This window comes from Egretta garzetta, unplaced genomic scaffold (assembly GCF_000687185.1).
Source record: "Egretta garzetta isolate BGI_Z169 unplaced genomic scaffold, ASM68718v1 scaffold1272, whole genome shotgun sequence".
NCBI classification, from domain to species: Eukaryota; Metazoa; Chordata; class Aves; order Pelecaniformes; family Ardeidae; genus Egretta; species Egretta garzetta.
The window spans coordinates 23662-34293 of NW_009258920.1; the positions used below are offsets into that span (position 1 = coordinate 23662).

Sequence of the window (10632 nt, forward strand, 5' to 3'; positions counted from 1 at the left end):
CCAATAATTAATTAGAGACAAAGGTTCCGTTTGATCCGAGGAGAGAAAGCGGTGGGGTCTTGTTAATGATCCAGCTTCTCCTTTCTTTTCGGAACACGCCCAGAGCGCCTCGCGGGTGCGCGGGCCGGCGGTTAACTTTGCGAACCCAACGTTCGGTGCAGCTCCTCAGGCCCGGAAAACACGCAGGCGTGTTCGACGTGGGTGACGAGAAGGAACGTTTAAAAAATACTCAAATGGCCCACAAGAAGTGAGAAAGGGGGGGGAAAAAAAACCCCAACCAACCAACCAACCAACCAACCCACCAACCCCAAACTGGAAAGTCCTAAAGGGCAGAGGGGTTGTGGTGGTCAAACACGTGCATCGAAGGTCCTGATTGCAGGGTAAATGCTGGGTGACTGCTCTGGGCTCTTGGCTGCCAGGCCCCGGGTGTTGCACGTAGTAACTGGGGGCTTGGAAAAAAAAGCTACGAGTGCCAAATGTTCTTGGGAAGCGAGATGTGTTTGTGGACGGAGGCGGTGCGGGCGGTGGAGCCCCGATGAGATTTTGGGGTGAGGTTTGCCACTCAGCTTTACTGATCGCTGGTTCCGTTGGTCACTGAGGACAGGGCGGGATGTTGCTCTTGAAAGAACAAGGAATAAAGAAAGGACTAGAGCTTTCCAACTGTTTCATAGAACTGTAAATTGAAGGGGGGAAAAAAAACCAAAACAAACCCCACAGTCTGCACCAATACAGGCTGGGGGATGACCTGCTAGATAGCAGCTCTGCTGAGAGGGACCTGGGAGTCCTGGTGGACAATAAGCTGACCATGAGCCAGCAATGTGCCCTTGTTGCCAAGAAGGCCAATGGTATCCTGGGGTGTATTAAGAGGAGTGTGGCCAGCAGGTCGAGGGAGGTTCTCCTCCCCCTCTACTCTGCCCTGGTGAGACCCCACCTGGAGTACTGTGTCCAGTTCTGGGCTCCCCAGTTCAAGAAAGACGAGGAACTCCTAGAAAGAGTCCAGAGGAGAGCTACCAGAATGATAAAGGGACTGGAGCATCTCCCCTACGAGGAAAGGCTGAGAGAGTTGGGCTTGTTCAGCCTGAAGAAGAGAAGACTGAGAGGGGATCTCATCAACGCATACAAATATCTTAAGGGCGGAAGTCAAGAGGACGGAAGCAGTCTGTTTGCAGTGGTGTCCAACGACAGGACTAGGGGCAATGGATGCAAACTGAAACACGAGAGGTTTCAGTTGAATATGAGGAAGAACTTCTTCACTCTGAGGGTGGCAGAGCACTGGAACAGGCTGCCCAGGGAGGTTGTGGAGTCTCCTTCTCTGGAGATATTCAAAGCCCGCCTGGATGAAGTCCTGTGTAGCATGCTCTAGGTGAGCCTGCTTTAGCAGGGGGGTTGGACTAGATGATCTCCCGAGGTCCCTTCCAACCCTTGCGATTCTGTGATTCTGTGATTCTGTGAAAACTATTTTATTCGGATTTAGACAGGAAACCCAGCACTTGATTTGAAGAAGCATTTTGTACCTAATATATGTTGAAGTTGCCAGAAAATGTGTCCACTTCTTTCACTGAGGTCAATAGCCTTGGTTCCACAAACAGAAAGTTTGTTGTTGGGTTTAATGCATTTAGGATTAACTCCTAAATGTTTTGTTCCACTGATGTGTTTTGAAAAACTGGTGGCTTAAAATGTGTTTGGCATCCAGTTCTTTCAAGAATTAGTTAATTCACAGGATATTAGTATTTATTATGTAGGTTACGGTGCTCTCCCTAACACATGATTTGTCTCAAATATGCAAAGAGTTTGTGACTTAGATCTACTGTTCCTTCTTCTGACTTCTTGGTATCACATTATATGGTCAATAAATTACTTTAAAACATTTAGGTGGTCCTGAAGTTAAAAAAACAAGATAAGAAACACCTCTGCAGAGAAATTATTCTTATATTATCAAAAAAAAATGAGGAAGAACTTCACTCTGAGGGTGGCAGAGCACTGGAACAGGCTGCCCAGGGAGGTTGTGGAGTCTCCTTCTCTGGAGATATTCAAGGCCCGCCTGGATGAAGTCCTGTGTAGCATGCTCTAGGAGAGCCTGCTTTAGCAGGGGGGTTGGACTAGATGATCTCCCGAGGTCCCTTCCAACCCTTGCGATTCTGTGATTCTGTGAGTTGCGGGCCTCAGTGCCGTTGGGATCGCCGCTGCGCCGGGTGGCACGGTGCCCGTTTGCACAGAGCTCCGTTTGTAGCCGCTTACGGAACGCTGTGCGTGCCTTAAGGCATAGGCTTCAAAGTCAGCCTTTGATAGGAGCGGCGTGCCAGCATAACCCTATTGTGGGGAAAAATGCTATAGCTCGCTATTGCCGCGACCGCGCTACGCCTTACGGAGCTTGGGATAAATAGAGACGCTGTTGTCCGGCACGCCGAGCGCGCCTTTTGGGTTCTGCTCCCTTTATGGCCTTGAACAAGTCGCTGGGGTTACCAAGGTTTGGTTTATCCTCTACCAGCAGAGAACGGGGACAGTTCCCCCCGTGCTTAGTCGCTAGCGCTGGGGTCAGAGAGAGCGTCTCGGAGATTAAATCGCGTTCTTAAAGCGCTTTAAAAATCAAAATGGGGTTGTGCAAGGAGCGCGAACAGCTTTGCCCTTGCTTTTTTAGGTTCTGCTCTTGGAACTGGATCCACATGGGCAAGTCTTTGTGCCCGTGCAAGGTGCTGTTGAGGTAAGTGGGATTTTGTGGGCGCTCTGGTGGCTTGCGGTGCCTGACCTGGTTGCTGACCCTGTGTGCTCCCTTCTCCTGATGTTTCAAGGCACAGACCAGAAAAATACGATAAATGTTTATGCCTGTTTCTTGATGGTGTTGGGCCCAGTTCTGTATGGGAAGACAGTGTGTCTGTTAGTCAGACAGAGGGGCCTTAGTTGTCCAGCGCTTTTAAAATGTCTCTGCCTCACTGCTTTTTGTTTGTTTGTTTTCCATTTCTTCCTTTTAAAGCAGCTTGCAGCAAATACTTGTTCCCATGTATGAAGATGTCCTTAGTGGACCTAGGGAAGAGGTTGCTAGAAGCAGCTCGCAACGGCGAAGATGACGAGGTGCGAAAGCTGATGGCGAGCGGTGCTCCCTTCACCACTGACTGGGTACGTCGGAGCCATAGACCTTGGTTTTCTGGGTGAAACAGGTTGCGTGTGTGCTCTTTAGGGCTGAACCTAAAGGATACAAATGGGAATCGCAGCAGTAAAACCAGAGCGTGGATCGGCAGAAAATGCATCTCTGAATTTCTGTGGTGGAGCGGGTTCAAGGTGAAGCACTTTAAAAGCCAGGACCTTCCTGAGGCGAAGATGAATTGACGTTTGTGTAAAGATTGATCTCTGCCTGATGCACGAGAGCACGATCACGAGAACCGTGCTGTCCCGGGCAGCGAGGTACCCAGGGTCTGGTGCTTTAAGAAGTCCCGACCCCAACAGCTGAGATAAAGGATGAGTCAAATCAGACTGGAAGAACTGTTAAACCTCTCAGCAGAAGGAAGTTCCTTTAAGAATGCTTTATTTAATTGTTTAAACTCTCTCAATCAAGAAACTCATCTCTGGGTTTTGGGCGTTTTTTTGTTTCCTTAAAAAAAAAAACCCAAAACCCTGAAAACAAACCGGCCCGTCCTGGATTGGAAAGGAAATAAAAGCTTTAATGAAACCGAAGAATAACAGTTGGCCAAACGGGGAACCAGAGTGTAACAAACAAGCTGCCAGTAGCCGTTCTCCATCACCGTCTTCATTTCCTAACTTCACCAGTCTGTTCAGCCATAACTTTGCGAGACGAAGAAATTAACTGTATCGCGAGGTAGCAGAGCCTAACGCTGTCGTAATGCTGCCCTTGGCTAACTGTGGTGAAATTACCTGTCGTGATATAGAAGCGGCAGAGCTGTTCTGCTGTGGTTTGGAAAAGCAGCTCAGTGGTTAATGGATGGCACAGTGGAGAAAGTAAAAGCATGTTTGATCTTCAGGTGGTCAGATAATGTAAAGATTCCTAAAAAGTTGAACGTTTGTTACTGGATGTGCAGCCCCTTATTTCCGAGCGGAGAAAAAAAGGTTAAATTAATTTCTTCCGGAAGCTTTGTCATTTTAATTACTGCCGGACATACAGGGGGTGATCACTGTGCTGTGAACTGACGGTGCCTCTTCTGAATTAACACGCAGCTTGGGACGTCGCCTCTTCACCTCGCTGCCCAGTACGGCCACTATTCGACAGCGGAAGTGCTGCTTCGGGCTGGAGTCAGCAGAGATGCCCGAACAAAAGTGGACCGGACGCCGCTACACATGGCTGCGGCTGACGGACACACTCATATTGTAGAACTGCTAATTAGGGTGAGTACAGTAAATTGGGCATCGCTTTAAGCTGGTCTGAACGGCCCTCGGAGTTAAGCGTTGGTGTCCCTGTGTAAATGCTAGCGCAGGCCCCACCTTTAAGACGCCGAGAGGAGACGGCGCCCAGACGGGTAACGCTTATTTCTTTCAGAACGGGGCTGATGTAAATGCCAAGGACATGCTGAAAATGACGGCTTTGCACTGGGCGACAGAGCACAACCACCGAGACGTCGTAGAGCTGCTCATCAGATACGGGGCTGATGTCCACGCTTTCAGCAAGTTTGATAAATCGGCTTTTGATATTGCTTTGGACAAGAACAATCCAGAGACTCTGGTAATGCTGCAGGTAGGTTGAGGAAGGAGCGAGTTGCTGCACCTGTGCTAGAGCGAGAGGGATCCTCTCGTGTCCGATGGGATCGTTTTCTGTTTGCAGAGAGAACTGGAAACACGGAGGTGGATGAGGTTTGTTTTATTCCCAGATCAAGCGGGGTGTGTCTGCTAGGGCGTAGGGGGGGTGGGGTTTTATCGCCATGCCTCTCGTGAGGTTGTAGCATAAGTTGCCAAGTTTAGGTGGCGGTTTTTCACTGCTTTTGAACGTGCTGCAGAGAGAAATAATCTGCCTCAAATGTTTCAAGGATGCTGGATACTGCAGCAGGCGTGAGGAACGTATGCCTGACCCTACTCTCTCTCCTAGGAAGCAATGCAGAACCAGGTGAACGCTCATCCAGAGAGAACGGATCCCATCTCCAACACTGTGACTCTCACCTCGCCGTTTATCCTTACATCAGGAGACGTTCTCAATCTCACTAGCCTCGTCTCTTCAGGAAACACCAAAACAACCTCAGGTTAGGTTTTATGGGACCTTGAGTGGGAAAGCCTTGAAACAAGTTCCTAAGGCAGCTTACCGGCAGAGGGCAGATGGTCTTTTAGTAGAGGAAAAGTGAAATACAGCCAAGCACGCCCAACTGCTGCTTCCTGCCCCGGAATATTTTTGCCGTGGAAGGTAGCAAAGCAGATTTCTAGCTGATGTAAATAAAGGTGGTTCCACTGGAAGTGGCAAAGCTCTGCTGAGCTCAGCTGTGGGTCTGCTCCGGGGCTGTTGCAAGCAACAGAGCTTGAGAAAATAGATTTGGCCGATTGCAACAGAGGAATAAGGAGAATTACTGCCCTTGCCAAATCCTGAGCACTGCAGAGTGGTTGGGGAACGGTTTACTTTGCTCTTTACTGGCTTCAAGAGCTGAAGGAATGCTTTGCAGTATATAAACGTTGAGTAAGGAAATTGCAGAAGCAGCAGGTCCATTGGGTATGCAGCTTGCTCCTTATTTCTTCTGTCCCATATGTTAGATGGGAAATCATTAGGTTCCTTGCTGTTCTGTGAGCCTTATTTTGGTGGGGAAAACGCTTTTAACCTAAGGCTGAGCGCGAATTCTTTGTGTGTAATTCCAGTTTTCATAATAACTCTTAAAGTGAATTTTCTGTATTTGGAGAAATCCAAACCGTTGTTTCTTTTCAGTCTCAAGGAGGCTACTAAATGCAAGTTTTGTGAAGCTATTTGGCCTCATCCTGCAAACACTTCTGCATGTGAGTAATTCTTTGGTTAGTGGGACTGTTCACATGCGTGAATGTTTGCTTATTAGCTGGAGAGTGCTTTTAAAATACCAGATACTGATCCTCTGCAGTCCCACCCAGACCTCTCTGCCTCTGCCTGGCCGCAGCGACTTCAGCAACACTCCAGACTTGCTCTCAAAGCTTTCAGGGCTGCTCGCAGCTTTGAGACAAACAAACCCTGATTTAGAAGGGGAAAAACACCAAAAGTGTTCCTTTTCCATCTGTGAGGAAAAGGCAGTGTGACTGGTGCACAACATCATTGGTTGAGGATATTCCATGAACTCAGAGGGGCATAAAACTTTGGAATTTTAACATTCCAGGTGACGCTTTGGCCACGGTCGGCGTCGCTGTCTCTGCAGAGGGATCTGGCTCTGCTTGGAAGCCAGGTAGGAGTCACAGAGGCCAACGCCCTGCCAAAAGGCTGTTAGAAAACTGCTGATTTCCACCTGAAACGCACTCACAGCCTGTTCAGACCTCCTGGTGCGAACGCAGCCCTTCAGTCAAAATCATTCTTCTTTTTCCAGCACCTCCATCCCTTTGATGTGGAAATCAGCCCTGTCCCCTCTCTGCGTTTGTTTTGCCAGGCTAAGCGCAGCAGTCGCCCCGAATCCCTCCGTGGTGTGTGGGTGAGCGGCCGCAGGCAGCGCTCCAGACGAGCCTTTGGCAGCGGCCCTGTAAATCCCCGTCTCTCGCCGCGCTCTCCTCGTGTGTCCTGCAGTGCAGTCGCCTTTTTCAGTGCCACAGCACAGCGGTAGCTTCTTGTCCATGTGTGACTGGGCTAAAATACCCTGGGTTTTTCCCCCTACGACACTTCAAGCACCGGTAATTGCTGGTCAGCGGGAAAACAGCCGGTGTCTCCTGCGCTGGGCCACGTCAGGAGGGTTTTTTCTCATTTCCCACAAGAGGGCATCAGCGACTGCGCCTTCGTTATAACAAAAATCTCTTATTTAACACTTACAGCTAATAATTGTTCTTGTCTCTCTTAAATTCCTTATGTCTTCCGTTATTGAAAAAGGTTTTAAATGGGAATAAGCGTTTTTGGCTGGTCTGCAGGAGCCTGGTTAGTCCCTAGGCCTGTGGTATTTTCACGTGCCTGGCCCACGGCCCTTTGAAAGTACCATTCTTTGAAAACAAGTCCCTTGGTAACCTTTGTAAAATCAGGAGCCGGTGAGAAAGAGCAAAAAGAGGTTGTAAGGGTTAAGGCAGGGGAACTTTAGATGAACTTCCCTTTGTGTGCTTATAATCTATTTATCTACGCTGGCAATGAGGTACAGGATCTTTTTTTTTTTTTTTTTTTTTTTAAAGAGGAATTGCAGGTTATATGCACCGAGTTTGCGCCCATTTAGTTAATTTCCTGTTCCATTCTTATTAAGTCTGCCTTTGAATAGGAATTACTATGGTCAATTGGAGGAAGAAACATTGTTTTTTTGGAACCCAGAAGACTTGCTTATCTCGTTCAAATCAATACCCCATCGCAGTAACCGTGGTCTTTCCATTACTGAACCTGAGAGGGGAGGAAGAAAGGACCCATGTGCCCAGGACGTGGAAATCGAGTGATATACGTAGCCAATTTCTGTGTTTGAGCAAAAGGCTCTGTTCACTGACTTGTGCTAAAACGTTTGGTCTATGAAGTAATGCTGAAGACTTGGAGGCTTTCCCAGCTGAGGAAGAACTTAGGTGCTGTAATTTACTCGTAATAGCAAACGAGCTTAATCTATTCCTTAGGTTTTGCAATTTTTGAAAGTTCCAGTACGACGCGAAGCCAAGTAATTCCGTGTGTAGCAACCGCTCTGCGCAACATCGCAGCGGTCGGACTCCAGCACGTCTGCCAGTGTCATCAGGCAGCGTGGCTGCGTCTTGAAAAGCCGTCCGTGCCTCCAGATCGAAGCTCGGCCTGCCAAGCGGCCCGGCAGACGGCCTGCCTTTCTGCAGGTCTTACAGTAAAGCTGGAGCGAGGCGGTTCGCGGTTGCTGTTCTTTTTGTTAGGCAATTCAGAAATAGCTTAATGGAATATTTGCTTTAAATTCCATTAAAATGATCATAAAATATTTGGCGTGGGTACAGGCTGTCCTGAAGTAGTATCGAAGCCCCTTTTTACAGTTAGTAAAGGCGCCTCTGTGCCGCCTCCCTTTCTCCATTGACCATTGGGAGCCCAGAAAATACTTCATACCTGATGCCCCGATCTCTAGGTGACAGAATCGTTGCCTGCTGACTGCTTTAGTCGCTGTTGAGATACGGCAGGTCCTGACACTCCTTCACTTTGCCCTCCTCTTTCCCAACCAGGTGACTCGCATGCCCCTACCGTGCAGTTTTCCAATTCAACGACCTCTGTGCTTGCCACGCTTGCGGCCCTCGCTGAAGTATCGGCACCACTTTCCGACTCGGATGGAGACACAGGTAGGGAGCACGGGTCAGATGCCGATTCAAGTTTGTGCAAGTAGTTTAACCCAGCTGGCAACTAAGCACCATGCAGCCGCTCGCTCACTCCCCCCCTCCCTCTGTGGGATGGGGGAGAGAATCAGAGAAAAGAAAAAAAAGTAAGACCCGTGGGCTGAGATAGAGACAGTTTAATAAGAGAGAAGAATAACAATAGTGATAATAATAGTGGTAAGAGAATATACAGAATATATAAAACAAGTGATGCACAGTGCAATTGCTCACCACCTGCCGACCGATGCCCAGCCCGTCCTGAGCCGCGATCACCCTGCCTGTGACCGACCGACCGACCGACTAACCCCCCCGAGCGTGACGTTCCATGGTCTGGAATAGCTCTTTGGTCAGTTGGGGTTAGCTGTCCTAGCTGTGCTGTACTCCCAGCTTGTTATGCCCCTGGCCGAGCAGGAGAAGCTCAAAAAGTCCTTGAGTAGTCTGAGCACTACTTGGCAACAACTAAAAAACATCAGGGTGTTATCAACATTCTTCTGGTACTAAATCCAAAACACAGCACTATGCTAGCTACTGTGAAGAAAATTAACTCTATCCCAGCTGAAACCAGGACATAGCTTGTGAGGGAACTGGAGGAAATTTTAAGGTGTGGAAGTGAATTTTCCTTCTTTCAGAGTAAGGAAGAGATGATAAATATTTGTGAAGCGGTGGGTTCATTTTGTTTGTTTATTTGTTTAATCACAGTTCAAACTTAATTAAAAAACCAGCAACTGTTACCAACAGAAGTAACTTAAATTTATTAACCAGCATTCCAGCCCTAACATCGCAGTGCATTGCTCTTGACGGGCTTTAACAGTTACATAAAAAAAGAAAAAAAAACCCCAAATCCATGCTCCAGAGCATGGGTTTGCTTTAATGCATAAATGTAGATAAATATTTGTTGAAGAAGGAAACTCTCTGACATGTTTTCTGTCCCCGGTTTGCTGTAAAATGTTTGGTAATCAACAAATGTTTTGAGTCTCTTGAGGCTCTGGTAACTTTTTCTTACGGAAAGGTTTGGGCGTTTTTCATGTTTGGGTTTTTTATGATCTTTTATGGTATGTTTGTAGAGTGTAACGTTTGACCTTTAATTAACTTCAGATTTAGAAATCTGATAAAGTTTAAATAATCCTTTCACCTTGGAATTCATTTATTTTCCCCAAAGCTAAGCGTTTTTCCTAGAATCTAGAGACGAGCAATTTGGCTTCTTTAAGCTGCTGGTGCCACACCGCCGATTCCTTGACCTGCGGTGCTCGACTGTTTTCCTCCTTGGCACCCGGAGCGCGCGTAGCAGGTCAGCTCCCCTCTGTTTCCTGCGCTTGCAGCGTACGCGGGGAGCAGGATGCAGCTGAGGGTTTGCAGCCCTGATTATTTGTGCGAGCCGTAAGTCACACAAAGAGTGTCCCAGGGAGCTGAACCGGCCTGCGCTCATCCGGCCCGCCTGAACGGCCTCCTCGTGGTTGCTTCGGCCGTGCTCGTGTGTGCGGGGCTCGTGAGGCACAAAGAGGTTTTTGCCTCTGGTTTGTCTTCGTTAGAGCTGGGGGAAGGATCCTGGAAGGAAGCTGTGCAGAGCCAGGTCTGCTTAACAGCTGCCTCCAGCTCCAGGCTTTTTAATTTCAATTAATATGCTTGTGTGCTAGTCCTTATTAATTTACACCAAAATGCTGGGTTTGCTCTGGAAGGCTTGTGTTGCAAAGGTGTAGTGGATTTTGTTTTCTTTCCCCCACTAAGTCTTACTGTATTTGCAGATTGGTTTTCGTACGAAGGCGCCCCAGGAGTCTCAAGCTGCGCGCTTGAGCTTTTTCACTAGACTTCAGTTTCTATTCAAGGAAGAGAGAAGGAAACGCTGACTTTGTTTTGGCACTTACTTTATTTCTCAAGGTAAGACGGAGGAAATAGTGGAAGCGAATTCTGTCGATTCGGCCATACAACAAGTGGTTGGCAGCGGAGGGCAGCGCGTCATCGCCATTGTAACGGACGGAGTTCCCCTGGGCAGCCTGCAGACAGCCATCCCCACCCGCGGCCTCAGCCAGCCCTTCATCCTCACCATGCAGGATGGACAGCAAGGTAAGGAGGAGCTGGACGCGGAAGGCAGCGCTGAGGTTTAACTTCAAAAAGGAAAAAAACCCAATGGACGTCTGAGAAGCCTGGCGAGCCCCGCGAGGCCGGCGGCTGGTGTGCTCTGGCTTGTCGGCACCATGGTGGAACAGATCCCTGCCTGACTGCTGGGCTCCAGGAGGGGTTAAAATCTCTCTGTGACTTACG

General features: G+C 48.5%; 1 protein-coding gene across 7 annotated transcripts in view; it reads left to right on the plus strand.

The window, feature by feature from the left end:
- Nucleotides 1-30: 30 nt before the first annotated feature.
- GABPB2 (GA binding protein transcription factor subunit beta 2) overlaps nucleotides 31-10632 on the plus strand; it is a 15047-nt gene continuing 4445 nt past the window's right edge. The window contains exons 1-8 of one of the 7 annotated variants that reach the window (XM_035889888.1): nucleotides 31-548; nucleotides 2639-2701; nucleotides 2972-3114; nucleotides 4168-4335; nucleotides 4487-4681; nucleotides 5030-5180; nucleotides 8227-8340; nucleotides 10249-10434. In XM_035889888.1, coding sequence (XP_035745781.1) covers nucleotides 3001-3114; nucleotides 4168-4335; nucleotides 4487-4681; nucleotides 5030-5180; nucleotides 8227-8340; nucleotides 10249-10434 — 928 coding nt within the window. In that variant the 5' untranslated portion in view covers nucleotides 31-548; nucleotides 2639-2701; nucleotides 2972-3000. Of the gene's footprint in view, nucleotides 549-1338; nucleotides 1364-2638; nucleotides 2702-2971; nucleotides 3115-3175; nucleotides 4336-4486; nucleotides 4682-5029; nucleotides 5181-8226; nucleotides 8341-10248; nucleotides 10435-10632 lie in introns of those variants that run through there. The other 6 variants (XM_009634236.2, XM_035889889.1, XM_035889891.1 and 3 more) reach the window with 6 other exon arrangements.